Source organism: Lemur catta, chromosome 13 (assembly GCF_020740605.2).
Source record: "Lemur catta isolate mLemCat1 chromosome 13, mLemCat1.pri, whole genome shotgun sequence".
Lineage (NCBI taxonomy): Eukaryota > Metazoa > Chordata > Mammalia > Primates > Lemuridae > Lemur > Lemur catta.
The window spans coordinates 24612339-24631812 of NC_059140.1; the positions used below are offsets into that span (position 1 = coordinate 24612339).

A 19474-nucleotide genomic window follows, 5' to 3' on the forward strand; every position below is an offset into this window, starting at 1 on the left:
GATCCCCTGACTGACCCTTCTCCAAAAATCAGCTAACAGTGCTACATAAAATATAGAAAACATATTTTAAAGGAATCAAGGAATTGACAAGAAAGTAAAAAATCTTCAAACCCCAAAAATGAAGTAAAAATGGGAACCCAGAAAACAATTTTACTGAGGCTGGCTTTTGCCCTAAGGGCATTTCCCAGACCCAAATGACCTTGAGCTTTGGTTTTACTAGATTTGCAGGGTAGAGTAGAAGACAGAAGATTAAAGTGTAGGGCTTCCTTAAGGTGACGAGCCTATGTCACTACATACACCACCTCATAAAGCTGGATGGGATTGCCAGGGATAATCCTTAGTACGAGAGTGAAATAGAAATACCCTTCAACACAGGCAACAAAGCCTATTGATTAAGTTCCAAGGAATATAGAGTCACCCCCCCCTCAAAAAAAAAACCCAGAAAGAAACAAATAAAACAGAACACATGTAAAGAAATAAAGCACCATTTGCAAAAGGCTGCAGAAATACCACATGAGACCAGCAAACTCTTCAGATATTAGAAGTATCAGCTACAAAGTATAAAATAAATACCTTTAAAGATTGAAAAGGCAGGATTTAGAAATGTGAGAAGGGAGGGTAATGGTCAGGGCAGGGCATGATATGTGAACACAAGGAGACACTGGAAATTGGTGGTCACATTTCATTCACAACAACTAACTGAGTGTTCCTGCATTTTAAAAAGTACTGATGAATCACAGACATTTTTATAAAAGTAGCATTCTTCATCTACATTCTGGTAAATAATTGCAACAATCTCCCAGTTGTCCACTTACTATTACTGGGCACAAGGAGTGTAGAATAATTAAACACACACACACACACACACACACACACACACACACACCCTGGACCCTTCCTAGTCATACTATATTCTGTTATCCAAATTCAGCTTCTTCAAAAAACATTCCTAAACATTCATTTTACTTCTCACCCTCCAAAATCACAGAGAAGAGAAACTTTTTAAAAATGACAGTACTGTAAAGAGCTTTTTATTTATTTTGTCAAGAAGCCTTGGAAAAAGAGAGGATGAGGATTCTTTCACTTGAGCCCTCCCCATTAAAATCCTAATGAAATATTTTTTGTTCCTTGAAGACTATTGTATAAAGAAGATTTGATTTTCCTGAGTAACTGGAAACATTTTTGCTCGGACATGTCTTGCACTAAAGATAGCCTCTGGGTTTTTGGATTTTATGTGAGGAGATCAATTAAGGCAGTTAACTGCCTCTGTGTTTTCTTCCCAGAGCTGTTCCAGCCGCTTCGTGTTTACCCCTTTTTTTCTAGCATTCGAGGAGCTGCAAAGAGCGAGCAAAGGAAATGTTCAGTTTTTTCAAGTGCGGAGATGAGTGTTTTTCGCGGAAATGAATGCCGGCTGCTTTGAGGAATTTTCTGAGGTCAAAATCCCTTAGGAAAAAACTTAGAAAGTCATTGGTTTCCTGCCTCATTACACATAAATAATTTATGAATTTGTATTCTAATTTTTCTTTCAGCTGAATCAAAGCTCTACGATTTTGCAAATAATTCCACGCTGAAGCCAATGGCACACACGTCCCTGAGACTTTCATTGCAGTCGATAAGTTTGCTGTTGCTGTCAGCCGGTGCAATTTCCCTGATTAACCCGTAAAAAGTGTTCTCCTTCAATGAACGCTGCTCAGAAATAAACTGATATTGTACAAGAAGACAAGAGCAGGTTCCAGAACACGAATCCTTGGTGATCTTAAATGATGATGTATGAAAAAGAGAGAAAGGGAGAACAATTTGATTTGTTCCAACCAGGCTGACCCAGAAAGGAGAAGAGCAGAAAAATTGCTTTGCCTAAGCAAACATGACATCAAGTCATACAGAGCAGCATGCACAATATGCAATATCAGCCTCATTTAAAATATATATTGTCTGGATCTGAAAGACATCTAAATGCCAGTGATAAAGTCTTCGCTCATTCTGTTCTTCCATTACCACTTTTCTCCTACTCATTGGCAAAGACTTTGAGAAATTGCCTTCAGATTTGGGGGGGAGGTTCTTTTGCTCTGGTTGAATTATAATTGAATTCAAAGTTCAGGTAGGCTTAATAGGCGTCTGATGCTAAAAATCAACCTGACTTGGAAAGAGATGCTATTTTTCTGGGGTGATGTAGGCACTCCCTTTGTTTAACAAGGACTTAGATTTCTCCTAGGATTCTAAAAAAAAAATTTATAGAAGTCAGTTCTTTCAAAAGCCCGCAGAAGGGCCAGTTCATTTGCGAGCAATCTTTAACCAGAGAAATGGCCTGATTTAAACTATAGTGAGTTTTTGTCTGTCATTCTCCAAAGTGTTGTGAGCTCTTTGACTATGTTCTAGTCATCTGTACTTGGTTCATGTCAGTGTACAATAAAAGTGTTGAATAAATGAATGACTCATTTTTCTGTTCTTTTTCATGTAAGTTTTGTCTTAGGGTTTGACAGAGTAATGAAATTGATTTGTATCAGTTTAAAAATTTTGCCTTGTTCATAAGTGTTTGTGGTTGACAATGTCACTGTTCACTAACATGTCTGTTTTCTCTGTGTGAGGCACACAGGGACATTCACCCCTGACTTCTTGAGGGCTGGCTTGGCCATGTGACTTGCTTCAGCCAATGAGATGTGAACAGTGTGCTGTGCCTCTTCCAGGTGGAGACATTGGCACCTGCCTTTGCCACATTCTCTATTTCCCTTGCCACTGTGACAGGTGAACCTCTAGATGATGGATGCCAGGGTCCTGTAGTGAGGGTGATGATCACGGGCAGCTGAACCACAGCCAACCCACAGTGAGCACTTGGCACAAACAAGAAATAAACTTGTGTTGTTGTGAGCCCCATTTGGGGGTTGTTTATAGGTGCAGCTCTGCCTAGGCTGGTCCATCTGGATCGATACAGCATTGGAAAAGCTTTTACAGACATTACACAAACCAACTTGCAAAAAATTGTTAGCCAGCAATATAATGGAGCTGCTGCTGGTGGTAGTACATTCATTTACTATCAACCTGACTTTTCATTTTTTAATAGCTGGGCCAGTCTTATGAGTGTAAGAAAATATCCGTGAAGTCAGAGCCTTTGACGATAACGACCATGAATGAACTTAGGTAATAAAATTATTGTGTATTGCAGATATCTTTCTACCTTTAACACTTATGAAGGGAAGTCAATTTTCACTCAAACGGGTTCCTTTTCATCTGGTTTTCTCTACAATGTTTATGCCTGAGGTTTATTGCTAGCAGTAAAGAGTGTCCAAGTATGTTATGGGAATAGCCAAATTCCCAGTGCTTTAAAATGTATTCCGTAGGCCCCAGAGTCAGTTAAAAGCTGATTGATTATATAGCAGATACATCAAAACTGGTATTTATGAAATATCCCATCTCTTCAGCTCTATCTCTCATAAGCATGAACATCACATTTGGGAGTTGTGGTGCAAATATCTCAGACAGCTAAGAGAAAAAATTACTGCACATTTTCCATAACAAGGGAAAGGTTCCTTAAGCTGCCCAATAATTTAATGAAAGATCTATGTCAAGTGATGTGTCTCATGAACAAATATTTTAAAAGGTATGGTTTGAGCAGTTCAGGGTGGCTGGTCTATTCAGACTTCCACAATCAATTCACTGAAACACCAATTACATTGAGGAATAAAGGACAGATACCATGCACCGGTGTGCAGATTGACTTTCTCATCTGACTAGCTTATAACTGACAACAAAGTTTCTGTTTAATGTGTTCAAGATCTGGGCAGAAAGTTCTGGCCTGAGAAGGGAAAATGAGCTATTAGACATGGCCTATATCAAGGATGCTACAGATGCTTAGTGTTTTCAATTTGCATATTTGGTCAATGATTATTCATTTGTTAATATACCTTCTACATATTCTTTTTTGGTGTAGTCTATCTTAGATTGCAAAATCCAATTTCTGTTTATTGAATGCTAATATTTTAAGAGGCTCTACACTAGGAACTAGTCCCTGGAGGAGACAGTGTGTCTGACGTGAAAAGCAATGTCTTTTGCAAATAGTCACTTGCCTTTTGATGACACCAGCACTATCAACATGCTATGATGTAGATTGTATATAGCAGCTAGTTTTACTAAATGCTATGCAACAGAGAACTCAATAAATCCATTTGTTGATTGATAGATACCTATAAAATGCATCAATTTGGGTTTGGTTGAAGGCTAGGAATTCTGAAAGAAATTTTAACATCTGAAGCAGAAAATAAGCATAGCAACATACCATAAAGTAGATATAAAATTTGTAATAGACCTATTTGGCGTTTGAAAGTGTAACATTTCATTTTTATGACACAGAGGTCACCGAAGCTCTTGCTTGAATGTTTCGGAGGACAAAGGAGAGTTTAAGCCAGAGTTTTAAATGGTTTGGTTGGTAAATAACCCCCGAAATGATTTAAGACCTCTTATACCTAATATAAGTTGTGCAAAAGTTTCCCCCCTTTAAAATGTGTGGCATGACTTTATTTCACTGTTGGAATCCATATGATTCTCTGAACATGGCTTAAAGCAGCCATGTGGGCTGGGCTTCTGCATCTCCCGGGTGTTATGTAGGCAGAATGGGACCACTCTTCCTTCCCCCTGAGATACACAACCCCATGCAATTAAACACAACTCTTGGCCTGAACTGAAAGAGAGGTCTATGCTCCTATTTTCACTATTCTTCCATGCGCCTGAAAGAAGAGCTTCCCAAGGATGTAAAAATAGTCCACTGTCCTTTGGGTGTGAGCTGAAAACCCCACACAGGGGACAGGCATTTCATCCGGGTTTCCAGCCGTGCATACCACTGAATTAGATTTGTGCATGCTTCTAGTCCGTGGAGTAAGCAGAATGTCCTGGAGATAAGCCATCACTTACTATGTGTCTTAGGATATTCCCCACTTGAGCCTCATCCCCCAGAAGCCTCCTAAGTGGAAAGAAGCCCGTGACAGGCGGCTCTCCCTGCTACCACCTGCTGCTGATGTTGCCTGGAGAAGAGCAGAAACTGAGACAGAATAGTGGTTGCTTTGGTTTTAATGTTTTTTTTTTTTTTTTCTTTTCTCCCTGCTTTGAAAGCTCACTGCATTTTGCTGCTGTTATTACCAAGGGTTCATTGAAAATGAAACCGGGGTGTCTCAGTGGGGTTTTGCAGCAAGTAGATAAAGCAGGTTCAGGCAAGACCAGGCCGTTCACAATCTGAAGTGGATGGAGCACTAGCCATTTGTTTGCTGGGGTGAATGGGGCATAATTTATTCAGCTGCAGCAGAGGCTGAAAGCCAATCTGGCCTTGACCCATTTATCTTTAGAAAACTAATTAAAGTGGAGAATCTGGTTTACTGTTGTTATTGAGGTTTTACTTTTTACCGTTCAGGCCAAGCAAAGACTGAGGCAGGGTGAGTGAGTGTGTGTGTGTGTGTGTGTGTGCGCGCCTGCGCGCGTGTGTGTTGGGTTGGAAGGTGGGAAATATCAGTTTCACCTAAAGACAGTGGCTGAAGGTATAGATAATAAAGCAGTTTCTTAAACACAGCCTGACAGCCTTTTGAAATGCAAAATAGTGGATTTAGCCCGATGCAGAATCCTTTGAGGTGACAATGAAATGCCATGGCAATTTAAAATGAACACCAGACAGTTTCCCCCAATCCTTACAACCAAGACTTCCTAAATCACACCCAAATGGTCCCAAAGAGGCATGGAAGGACATTTTTATGACCAGCAGTTTACTCTGCAACCAGTATTAACCACTAGGCAGGAAATGACGCCAGAAATGTTAGTTGCTTTGTCCATTTTGTTTCAGAACAATAAAAAAGTGCAGATCTTGATGATATTTTGTAAGTCCTTAAATCTATACATAATAATAACAACATGTTTGTCATCAATGACATACCAATGGATTTCAAAAGTTGTGGTGTATTTTTAGAAGAATCATATCTAAAATAGACGTGATTTTTTGGTCTAGATAAGGTTACAGAAGGCAAGCAGGGAAGTCCAACAGACACGGAGATATCAAAATTGGCATTCATTTGAGGATATTCAAGGAAGTCATAACTCTTGAGGAAAGCTACAAGGGTCATGATAACGGTCAGACAAGGAGATTGGACTGGGCCAACTGCAGGAAAGAAAATCTGGACATTCCAAGAGAATGTGTTGGCACTGTCTTTCCTGTCCTCTCCTTGAGGTCTTCCCTTCTCGAGTGTGCTGTTCTGGATTTACCTTTTAACTTCCTTACCTCATCCAAATTGCCCCGGTCTCAGAGAGTTGGAATGATGAATGGAGATACTACCTAGGTGACAATTTATTCTTAAACAAATGAATTTTAAGGGAGGAATTTTAGACATAGTTTTACCACTACCTGGATTTAAGTTAGCACCATGCTGTCATAGGTGTGCTGCATGAATAAATATGTGCACTGCTCAGCTGAGAGTCACCTTTTCTCCTGGGTCCATGATGCTATGTAGGGAACAGATCTTTATTAAGGAGTTTTACCAGCATGGAATGGTATTTTGGAAGCCAGATTAGATAACTATCTTGCTATTTTGGTTAATATAAAAAGTCAAGTAAGATAACCTGGCAGTTAATTGTCCTCAGCCCCCATTCAAACTTTCAAGTAAAAAATATCCAATGCTCACTCTCTCTCTGAATATTTTAAAAGGTATCAGTAAGTTGAAGTAGAAAATAAAAGAGGAAACAAGCTATCCCACAATTTATCTTTTAACCCCCTAAATTCTCTTGTGTTCCAGCTAATGGAAAAATTAGCTCCTTATGCATGAGAGCTGGTGTTAGTTTGTTCTTATTATTAGCAAGGTAATTATTCACTCAGCACAAGAAAAAAAAGGCCAATATATTCTATCAGGGAAGAGCTAGTTTTTCAGGCAGACTATACATCGCCTGAGCATCAGGATAGAATTTAAATCAGCCACCAAATGAGCTACTCTTACACAAAGAAGAGATTGAAACCTTCGCCATTGGGAAAGAATATCAAAATGGTTGTTAACAGTAAATAGCAAGCAGAGAGGAAACGACTAAACAAGAGGGCCATGTGCAGCATTCAATTCACTCCAGATAATTTGGAAAGGGAGCTTGGAGGTGGAATTTCTTGGGGACTGTCTAGAATGAGTGCACGAAGACAAATGGGGATGAGGAAGAATAAGAAGACCACTGCTTACACTATGCTGCATTGTCCTCCACACAGTCCTCTGGGAAGCAAGAGGAAAACAAATTCAGAGGAAAAAGAAAAAGAGATTATTCTATACATAATAGCACAGCACAGGTATAAAGTTTAGCTTTGTAGGTTGGCATTCCACCCACCCCTGCCCCAAATGCCCTCCGAATGACCAGGAAGGTATTTGAGAAATACACACACACACACACACAGGACAATGTTGAATACTTACTGGAGATTTATTGGTCTAAATCATCACCAACTTGCTGAGTTAACTTCCAAGTCTGGCATTTTTTTAAAAAAATTTTTTTACTTTTATAAAATATATTCCTCTAAGATACACAATTTAAAATACACTTTGGCTCTAATGAAGCAACCGGAGTCAAATAACAGACACTCCTTGCCCAAGTATGTTTGTGAGCCATATAGCACGTTGTGCTCTAATTTTCTGAGCTGTACAACTAATTGCTTTCCATGAAGGATAATTTGAAATACCTTTGTATGCTCAGATCTTAAAAATCGAGCTATTTTGTGCTGACTTATTTTTATACTTTATACTTCCAGTGAATTGGAACTCTCTTGGAAAAAAACCATAGTTTCACATCAAATTATTGAAGAGAATTCAGAGAGTATGAATTTCAGAAAAAAGGAAGGAGCCGATCTCTTTCTGAGTGTAAATAATCACCTCTGGCCTATTTAACTGAAAATCGTTAACGGTTGGCAGGGACAGAGGGGCTGTCAGCGTAAGTGTGTGTTGGTAACAGGAAAGAGACATGGCGCGAGGGCCATCCCCTTAACTGAATTACAGCAGTTGGTGGCATTTGTGTCCTCCACGGATGCCGGCTGTTGGCCCTAAGGACTGCAATATTCTCAAATGAGTTGGCTTTCATCACTAGCTGAACTTATACAAATACATTCATTCATCCTTGGATAACAAAAATAACTTTAGGGTAGCATGTCTGAACGCTACTGAGTACCTTAGCTGTTTTTTATGCTCATATCACTTTAGAGGAACAAATAGAAATATTCCCTAGTGATATAAAAGATGTTATAAGTTCCTTATGTATATAATAAGAGGTTAAATGATGGAATTGACATATTTTTTGAGAGAGAGTTTTGTTTTCAATTCTTTTATATAAGTTTTAGCAGCACTTTACCCAGCCTAGGGTTAGAAGCTTTATTTTTAAAACAAACCCCATAATTGCCAGTTCTTAGCTTTACAATAACTGATATATAAGCATTTACCAACAGATCTCAAAGTTATTACCACAGGTACTAATTTAAATGGTACTAAGAAGTAACTCTCCAAGAGCTTTATAGTTATTTTCATTTTGGCAAAAGGGGTAGGGTGGCCAGAATATTCTTTCCATGCTGGCCTTTGAATTTGGAATATTTTCTCTGCTGAGATACTTTGAGAAATAAAGGGAAGGTTTTTTTTTTTTTTTTAATTATCCTCCTTTTCTCAAATGCATGCCTCTTATAAATATTCAGGAAACACCTTTTCAGCGGAAAATTAAAACGGGAGTAGGTAACAGGAGCCTGATTTATAGTCTAAATAGGCTGTAGTGGATGAGAGACCCATCTGGATGGCCTGCCGATGCCTGCTTCTTGACAGTGAGCAAGGCTGACTGCTGCACAGCAGTCTGGCCAAGGGCAACTGCTCCACCTTTCCACGTTCAGAGATATACAGAACCCTGAAAGGGAAGGAGGCCTTGGGGAAGCCAACGGCTGCAAACAGAGACTGTGATACTAGCTTCAGGCCTAGCTTGTGTCTCCCAGTGATAACCCTGGCACAGCTCCTTTTGATGTGGAGACAGCCCCTTGCTCTCAGGAGCTGAGCAAAGTGGGCTTATGGCTGGCGGTGAATTATAAATCACTTATTCTTACACTTTGGGAAGGGATCAGAATTTAATAAAAAAAAATCAATAAAACTGCAATATTCACTTACAGAGCCTGAAGCCACACCTTTGAGGAAGTAAATACTACATACCATGAGAGAATGTTTTAGATTAAAATTGGGTTATTGATTTGAATTCCTATGCACTGAGTCTGATTCTTGGATTTTACTCATGATCATATAATTAACCATTACCAATTATTTTCAGAAAAAAATGGGTTAACTATATATTTTTGGGGGGTGCACAAAATAGAAGATCCTCATTCAGTTTGCTATTTGCCAATACTCTTCAAGACCCTTGTATTTGGAGCATTTTGAATATTACCGATGATAATCCTTTATAAAAGGTTCAAATCCCGATTTTCATATCAATCAGATTTTAAACATCATGTGAAATTCTCAAAGTTTTGATGTTTTATTTACTTTGTGTTAAACTGCATAAAATATTGTGGTCTTGAGAAACATTTTTCTTGCTATAGTTCCCCTTAAAGGGTGTGTGTTTATTTCTCCTGGGGATAAGAGAAAACTGTGCTTCTCTTTTTCAAAGGGGAAAAAATTAATTAGCTGTCATAGATTTCATTATGTTGTTCAAATTTAATGCAATTGTTACTAAGTGCATAATGTACCCTAGTTCTTTTCTTAAAATTTTGTTTTATTGTGGCAAATATATATAACACGAGATCTACTCTAACAGATTTTTTAAGTGTCCAATACAGTATTGTTATCTACAGGCACAATGTTGTACATCAGATTTCTAGAACTTATTCCTCTTACATTGTACCTCAGTTTTTAAATTAGATTTTACAAAAATTCAGAAAAGCCTGGATTGTTCCAATAACTATGTTAGAGCCAGCTAAAATGGGCAAAAAAGGATCAAACCCATACTCACCATTTGTGCTTCTGGTTTGGTGGAATCTAATTGTTTGTTTAAAAAAAATCTAATTGTTAGATCATGGAATCTAATTGTTTGTTTAAAAGAAAAATAGGAACTAATTTTAAACTTTTCCTGAAACTGTCATAAAGAACAGATATAAGTAAGGTAAAGTAGAAGGTTTTGGTAATTACAAATCTGATACTTTTTCCAAAATCTACACTGAAGTGGGGACTATATTTGCTAATAAATGGTAATAAATTTACACCATAATTTAGCAGTTAACAACTCCAGTTACCCCTTTATTTTGACACTTCATGGATAGGTCCTTATGTTGTAAGTACATTTGATTTTTGTAGAGAGAACTGCTGAGATGTTCTTACTTCGAGGCTAAACTCAACCAGTTTAATCTTATGAGTTCCACACTGTAGAAGGATATTAACGAAAATCATAAAGTAATTTATAACAGTGACTAATAAAAGTATTTTCACAACCAGCATCCCTTGAGATCTCAGTTTATATGACACAATCAGATGTGGTTCAAGTGTTTCATGACCTTAAGGGTTTTAATCTGTTAATTTTACATCAAGATAATTGGCAAAGCAACATTAATAGCATTAACAATTATAGGGATATAAATAGTTTATAGTACTATAAATTGAAGAAATTGAGTGAAAATAATCAGGTAGTATTTCTTCGAAATTATGGGTTTTAATTTTTTATGGTAAAATTTGGTTTTTAAAACACATTCGAAAAATTGATTACCATGTTTATGGTTGTATTCTCCGAACAAACTGCTTTGATGATAGATATCATTCATTCCCCTGACATACATCTAAACAGCTCAAAGAGTGATTACTTCTAAGGATTTCAAATTTTTAAAGACACATGAAAAGGAAAAAATGGTAGTAACATTGATTTGAAGTTTCTTGGCAAAGTCTTTCACACTCTTAAGAAACTGCATAAAAGGAGAAGTCATAATAAAGTTACAATGTATCATAATTGAATAAATAATCAGTTTTAGAAAAGAACTGAAGCAGATGAATATGAAATGTGCTATTGTAATTATATTTCTGGAAGAACTGGTAACTTAGTTTTCAAATTAATATTTCATAAGAAATATGAAGTTGGAAATTTGGTCACTGCACTAGTGGATTAATAGTTATAAGATTTCTTAAATAATCTAATTTATGACCTAAAAGAAAGATCTCATTACTTTCAATATTCTAATTAAGAACAGAAGCAGATATGAGAATGAGAGGACTTTTATAACCAACTTTTTCAGAATCCCATAAGTATTTTTTGAAGAATTGCCTTGGTAACCCGGAACATGTGCCATGCTCATCAATCCAAGAATACTCACCAGTCGGTCCAAGCTTGTGCCTGCAGCAGTTGTTGGTCTTTCCTCAGGATTGTAGGGCCTGAAACGCGTATTAAAATTTTCAGGAGCTGAGCGGGCAGATCTGAGAGCTGGAGCAGGTTTGGGCTGGCCACATCCCTGAAAGACCTGGAAGAACCATGGAAAGGTCAAAGAGAGTTACACCAGTTTCCTCCTAAAATCATGATGCTGAAGTGTGCAAGGCAATAGCTTTCACATTTCTCATGGAATTTTTACCTCCAGTGAATTCTAATTTCAAAATTTAACCAAGTACAACCATTAATATGACAGAATTACCCAGACAAATACAGAGTGACCAACTATATGCCCTGACTCTTAGCTTCATCATATACAGTCAATCCTCATTATTTGCAGATTCCGTGTTTGTGAATTTGCCTACTCACTAAAATTTATATGTAGTCCCCAAATTAATACTCACAGCACTTTCACGGACATAGGCAGAGTGGCAAAAAATTTGAGTCACTCTACATGCATGTTCCCAGCTGAGGTTGGAGAAGGTGGTATTCTGTCTCCTTATTTCACCTCTCATACTGTAAACAAGTGTACTTTATGTGGTCTATGTAGTACCACCTTTCCCCCCCACATTTTTGTGCTTTCTCTTGGTGATTTTAATGTTTATAATGGCCCCCGAGCATAGGGCTGAAGTACTGTCTAGTGTTCCTAAGCACAAGAAGGACATGATGTGTTTTAGGGAGAAAATATGTGTGTTAGATAAACTTTGTTCAAGCCTGAGTTATGGTGCCATGAGTTCAATGCTAATGAGTTGACCATACATATTAAATAAGTTGTCCTTAAACAGAAACACACATAAAACAAAGTTATGTATTGATCAGTTGACAAAAATGTTGTGACCAGTGGCTTACAGGAGCCTAACCCTATATTTCCCATAGGAGCAATGGTTCAGTATTTGCTCATTCAGTGTTTGCAATGACTTTATAGAACACAACTACAACAAATAATGAGAATTAACTGTATTAAAAATAGGAATGACAATATTTACTTTATACGATGATTTCAGGATTAAATGAATTGTATCCCAGTAGTCTCATGTACTTGAATTTGGCATTCCATAAACATCCGTTTGAGATTCTTGTTATCATGACAAATGTATTTCATGTATAGCAAATAAGGCCAAATAATCTGAATGACTCTCATTTGAATAATGAAAATCTCTACTGGAAGAATTCTTTGAAAACACTCTCTAGAGCAATGATGTAGAAATAGGACAAGCAAGTGTGGATGAAATCCATATAATGACAGTTTCTTCTAATTTTGTTGTTGACAGCTGTTCGTGTCACAATTAGGGTTGCTGTGGGAAATCAAACATTTTATTGTAATGATCTTAGGGACTGAGCTGCCAGTTCTTTTCCACAGTGATTTCACTCAGGGTGGTGTGGGGACACTTCCTTTGCTGTTTATAGAAGCTTTATATTTGGTGCTGGTTATCAGGAGATGATAGCTTTACTACAATTATAGGAAATACAGTAACATTTTCAGGAAATTTCGATGAAGTTTGACTTTTATGTTTCTTCCAGTTTTACAGAGGAGATGATTCTTCTCCTAGATAGTTTTTTCAGTAAACTTTTCAGGACTATTTATGTGAGCTAATTCTTAACTTGCACGCGTATATTTACAATGCATTCATTCTCGTTTTGTTATTTGATTCTGTGTTGTTTAACTCTAAAATAAGCATTTTTCACCATGCATATTCTGTGATTCCACTGAAGTATGTAGAGAGCTCTTGAGTGCCATTTACAATGACAAATTCCATCTTGAGGCATAATTCATTTTGTTTCACCACTACAACTAATTTCTCTTTTGTTGTATTCAAAAGTTCTCCTTCAACTCAGCATTTTGCAGAGCAGCAGTACTTTGTCTTGGCATTACTCGAGATTGGTCTTAACACACGATTGATTATTCTTCTCTCACACAATTTCTGAAGTTGATGGTGTAAACCAGTGTGATAAAGATAGTGTTCCCTTTTCTCCCTAGAGCCTAAATCACTTCCCCCTGGCAAGGTCGTTGCTGATGGAGGGCATTAACATTTCCAAAGCTCCAGGGATCTGTTGAGTGTGCTGTTTTGGATTGCTTTGAAAATGACAGCTGACTTTTACAAAATATAAAGCCTGAGGAGAAACAATACTCATGGCCTGGCTGAGATTTCAGGAAGCCAGGAACTGAAAGAGTTAACAGATCTTTTTAATTCACCCTCTGGGATAAATCTGGCTCACTGGGTTAAGTTAAATCAAAGGAACATGAATGCCCTAAAAATTATTAGTGTTCTGGGGAGATATTTCATCATAACAGAAAAACTTAAAACTTGCTTGATTTTTTTTGGAGGATATTAATTATTACAGAACATAGGTTAGTTAATATAGCCTAGTAGCATTCTGTTATTTAGGTCAGGTTTGGATTTTGAAAATAGCTTTAGAGCAGAAATTGCCGGGTCTGTGATCCAAACTGAAGAAAACACTGACTACTAATAATTTTGGAAACAACACCTAACCCCATAATCAGCTCAAGACCTACATGAAAATGTGTCACAATAACCTCATATCTTGAAGGTCCCTAAACAGAGATTCTATCATACCCTTAAAAAACAGAAGTGTCATAAACTCTTTAGTGTGGAAATTCCAAGCCTAGGAATCTAGTGCTATGTTTCAGAATTTTACAGAACTTAATGAGAACAATTGCAAAGGAGTACCGGAGCATGAATTTGCCCGGGTTTTGCTCAGGAATAATTGAAAAACATCTGTAGCAGTCTCATACTGAGAATATATCTTCCAACATATATCCATCATATAACTTAGATGACTTACAAAATGAAAATTAATAATTTCATTTTTAATACATGTGCGATGGAATATGTGTGTCCTCCCCAAATTCATAAATTGAAACCTAATCACCCATGTGATTGATTAGGAGGTGGGACCCTTGGGAGGTGATTAGGCCTCTGCCCTCATGAATGGGGGTAGTGTCCTTACAAAAACAGGACCCAGAAAGCTCCCTTGCCTTGTCCACCGTGTGAGGACACAGCGAGAAGGTGCCATCTCTAAAACACAATGCAGGCCCTCACCAGACATCCAATATGCTGGAGCCTTGATTGTAGGCTTCCCAGCTCTTGGAATTGTGAGAAATAAATTTCTGTTATTTATAAACCACCTAGTTTATGGCATGTTGCTATAGCAGCCTGAACAGACTAAGACAACATGCAATCTGCTAGCCAGAAAAAAATACATTTTAAAATATGGAGTTCTTGGACTGGGCAACAAAAGAAATTCTTATACAGAACATTTGTACTGTCTCAATTTTCTGAGTTTGCTGTAGCAGCAGTATTGTTAGATGAAGGCTTATAAGGTCCAGGGCTGAGTCAGTATAAAAGACCAGTGAACCTTTTCCTTGGTGGCCTGAATATGCCAATATTTTATATTTTGAATAACAGAAAAAACAGATGAGGAGCAATGTGATGGAAAGGGCCTTAGATTACACGAGAGTCAGTAGATCAAGTAAGTGATCAGGGCTGGAGATGTAGATTTGGATCAGTAGCCTAACGATGGTATTTAAAACCCTGAAACTGGTAGTGTTTACCCAGGGAAAGTATATAGGGAGGGGGCAGAGGACAGCCCAGTGCCTGCCAACTTTTGTGGAGTCTTCTTTGAGCCTCAATCTCCTCCTCTGTCAAATGGGAATAATATTATTGATATTACTTATATCAATATAATTTTATTAATTTTATATCAATTGAAATAAAATAATAATAATATCGATATTGCCACTCAGATACACTGTGATGATAAAATGCAATCCATAAGGTAGGAAAACACAACCCAGTGTCCAGAAAAGTAAGTGCTTGATAATAATTAGTTAATTATATCATGCTATAATCTGTATTTTCTAGAAGTTTTGCTTTCTGAATAAGAAAAATTGAAGGGGAAAACATGTCCGGGCTGATATTTCTTAAATGTTTTCTACAAAACATTATTTCGGAGAGCTAACAGCTGTTACATAAGCAATACATTCCATGTGTCAAAGTTAAATTAGGTATCCTCACAAAGGGTTCCTCCTGCTAACATGTGTTCTGATTCATTGAAAGGGAGGATGCCATTTGCAGTGATTCCCAAAATCATTTGGCTATAGTGTCCCCATGGGGTTTTCATAAGACTGGTGTTTCCGAGAACACACCCTGAGATGTACCGTGAAGGTAGTTGTAACCTGCCAAGATGAGAGGTGATTCCGGTAGAACTGCATTTACTTAGATGTATTTGTGAAGTTGGTCTACTCTCCCCTACTTTTAATTCCAGAGAAAAATACTATTTGAAGACACTAAAGGTCTCCTCTTTACAACCTAACAGAAGTTTCTAGAGGATGTTAGCTGTAGGCTAAATCACCTTATTGTGGTATAAAACATTAGCTCTACCTCTTTAAGAAACAGAATCTGTGTTACCTCCTGCCTGCTTCTCTCCAAGGGATGCTGAAAGTGATAATTAGATAATTTGGGAAAGTATTCAGGAGCCCCAATGTAGACAGATGCTACAGACGTACAAAGGAATTATCCTTCCCACCTAGCTGACTCACAAAACCTGTGGATTTCAGGAAGATATCTGACTCATGAATCCTGTCTCTTAAGAGGATTGCTGAGATAATATCTCAGAAGTATGTTGGCATTCTGAGATTAAAGAAGCCGACATTGAGATAGAAAGTGCTAAAAGAAGGGACATTTGGTACTTTTGGAGGGATGAGGAGGAGAAAGAGCTGTGGTGATAGATAAAAGGTGTAAGTGATGTGTCTTAGGTTTCTAAATACAGGTATTTTACCTTTCAAAACATTGGAACATCTTAACATATTTCCCTTAAAATAAACTAACAAGGCATGTACTTTTTTTGGAGACACACATAACTTTATACCTGTATCCCTTTGTCTCCTTCATTTTCTGCATTGTCTTTTGTAGCTTGATTTTACATTGGAAAAAGTCACTAGTGGCAACCTGAGAAGCATTTGCTGTAGGTAAATCCTGTCTCAGCCCCTGTATTTTTAAAAAAAATTATGTCCTTTCACTTTCCATTCAGTAGGTTCTTACAATGGTGGGAAAGATGCTGCTATTCTCATATACCATTTTGAAATTTGCAAATGGAACTCTAATCTTTTATATTATATTAAACATAGGTAACAGTTAACACTACCTAGATTTATATCAGATTTGATGTTTTGAGAGTAAGTAATGTTTTATTTCCTTGGAGTCTAATTTAAACTTCAATGTTAATGAACTATTTGTTAGATGACTACTTGGGAAATTCAAATCTATTCTGTTCATACCCAACAAAACAGAAGCTATCACATCTGCATTGGCCCTTACATACATTTTGTCCCGGTGTGGCCATTATTTTCATAAGAGACAGCTGTGGTGTAATGGACAGGTGTCTCAGTCTATTCTGGCTGCTATAACAAAATAACTTAGAGTGGGTAGTTTATAAACAACAGAAGTTTATTTTTTTACAGTTCTAGAGGCTGGGAAGTCCAAATCAAAGTGCTAACAGATTCAGTTTCTGGTGAGGGCTCTCTCCTTTGTAGACGGTGCCTCCTTGCTGTGTCCTCCCATGGGATTACAAAAAAAAGGTCTAACAAGCCTCCTTAGGCCTCTTTTATAAAGGCACTAACCCCATTCATGAGGGCTCCACCCTCATGACCTAGTCACCTCCCAAAGGCCCCACCTCCAAATACCATCACCTTGGTGGTCAGGATTTCAACATATGAATTTTGGGGAAACATATCCATTCACACTATAGCAATAGGTCACAAACAAGAGTCTAAAAATTTGGAATACTAACACTGGTCTTTCTCCTTACACCTGTGTGACCTTGGGGTAATACATTCTCTGTTCTCCAAGCTGTTGTGAAGATAGAATGATATGATGAATAGAAAAGACACTGAAAAAAATGAGGTATAAAGGTGTATTATTTTAACTGAGTAATCTGTAATTAAATAGAAAAATAACTGGTAATAAGTCAAATCTATGGATTATGAAGAGTTATACATGAATAATTTAAGCTCTGTGATGAGTAGGAGCTCATACATTTTGTTCACCACTGTATCTCAGAATCTGTAAGAATTCCCAGCACATAGTATGTATTTTAAAAAAATATTGGGAGTGAAAGATTATGAATAAATGGGATTTTTAGTTATAATCTCCTTTTGCAAACATTCTTTGAAGGTAATTAGCAGTGGATTTCTGTAATGAGAGAGAAAAGATAGGAAAGAGGATGAACACTTGAGTGTTTGTGACAGGTGTATGTGTTTCATATGCTTTATCTCAAATGTTAATTATCTCTTCAAAATCAAGGTTGGGCCTGGCGTGGTGGCTCACGCCTGTAATCCTAGCACTCTGGGAGGCCGAGGCGGGTGGATCGCTCAAGGTCAGGAGTTCGAGACCAGCAAGAGTGAGACCCTGTCTCTACTAAAAATAGAAAGAAATTATCTGGCCAACTAAAATATATATAGAAAAAAAATTAGCCAGGCATGGTGGCGCATGCTTGTAGTCCCAGCTACTCAGGAGGCTGAGGCAGTAGGATCGCTTAAGCCCAGGAGTTTGAGGTTGCTGTGAGCTAGGCTGACGCCACGGCACTCATTCTAGGCCGGGCAACAAACCAAGACTGTGTCTCAAAAAAATAAATAAATAAATAAATAAATAAATAAATAAAAATCAAGGTTGAACACTTCTTTCTCAGACTTAAGAAAATAATATGAATCATGCACCCATGTACCAAAAAAAAAAAAATCATTTGATATTTCCTTTACTACATTTACTGTGCCAAATTAAAGCAAAGGCAAATCAACAACTCTGTTTAAACTGATAACCTGGACACAAAAAGTCCTGTTTCTTGACCATTTGATGATAGCTACTCATTGAGCTTGATAAACTAGTAGGGAGGGGAGGACCTTGCACACAAAACAGTCAGGTTGGCTGGTGGGTTCTGGAGATCACTGGGCTCAGAGCTCAGGCAACGGCTGTGGCTTATAGCAAAGTGGCAGACAACTTGGGCTCTTTACACAGCCACCCTTCTTGGTATCCCCAATCTGTCAACGTGATAAACAGCAGCACATGTGCTTTGCAGCAGGTGTATCCGAGCCCTGTTCAGCCAGACCTGGAGCCCTTTCTCAAAGTGGATGGGTGATAAACGTGTGTGCAGGGGACATTCACATATCATTAGTAAGTAAATGGGAATAAGTTAAAATATTTTTTAAAACATTTCAATAAAAGTAGTAGCAAGAAGAACTACATTATTAACATTACACTGGTGCCCTAGAACTTCATTTCACACATTTTTGGAGGGTTCTTAACTGCATTCTGCTAATATCTTAAGAAGTGTTTTCCTGAGTATAAACTTAAAACATTTTGATAATGACTTCTTTCTTTCCTTATACTCACGATGTTTTTTTCTTATACTCACTAAATGTTTTTAAATTAGTGTGGCAATTTTCTTTATGGGTTGCCATCTAAGAAAACAGTTCTTCATCCTTACATCTCAGGACAATCTCTCCTCTTCGCTCCTCTTCTTTTCTCTTCTCTTCCCTCTTCTTTCTCTCTCATTTTCTTTCTCTCTTTTTCATTGCTGTCTGATTCACGCTTTTCTTTCCTGAAAGATTGATTGCAATGGTCCCTGGCCAAGTGCTCTGGCAAACTCTACTTCCCTAGATGGGTTCAGGATTCTGCTAAGAGAATTTGGCGTTTTACTGAATCAAGTAAAGTCATCATTTTTAGTTTTGGCCACTTTTCATTGGCTTCAATTTTCAAAAGCCAGCTACCATGTCAGCTTTAAGGTTTTCAAAATTTACTCCTGATGCTTACATAGCTTGGTTCCAGAATTTCTGTCAGATGTATTGCATATGTCTTAAAATCTTTTCTTCAATGAAAAGCAAGTTCTTTTCATTTGCTTGAGAAGATTTTTTCCTCCCGGAAAGGATTTGCATTCCTTAAACAGCAGAACACCTTGATATTTCCTCCCAAATGGTGAGTAGGGAGGAGTTACAAGGAACTGAACAAAGCATATTTCTGAGTGTGGAGAGAAAATAAACCCTGACCCTCTCAGCCTTACTAAATGATTATTTTTTCATATGCTCTTTGCTTAT

At 37.6% G+C, this 19474-nt stretch overlaps 1 protein-coding gene across 1 annotated transcript in view; it reads right to left on the minus strand.

The window, feature by feature from the left end:
• Positions 1 to 19474, minus strand: part of GPC6 (glypican 6) — a 1073567-nt gene that overhangs the window by 73447 nt on the left and 980646 nt on the right. The window contains exon 6 of the mRNA XM_045566886.1: positions 11315 to 11458. Within this exon, the coding sequence (XP_045422842.1) occupies positions 11315 to 11458 (144 nt within the window). The remainder of the gene's footprint in view (positions 1 to 11314; positions 11459 to 19474) is intronic.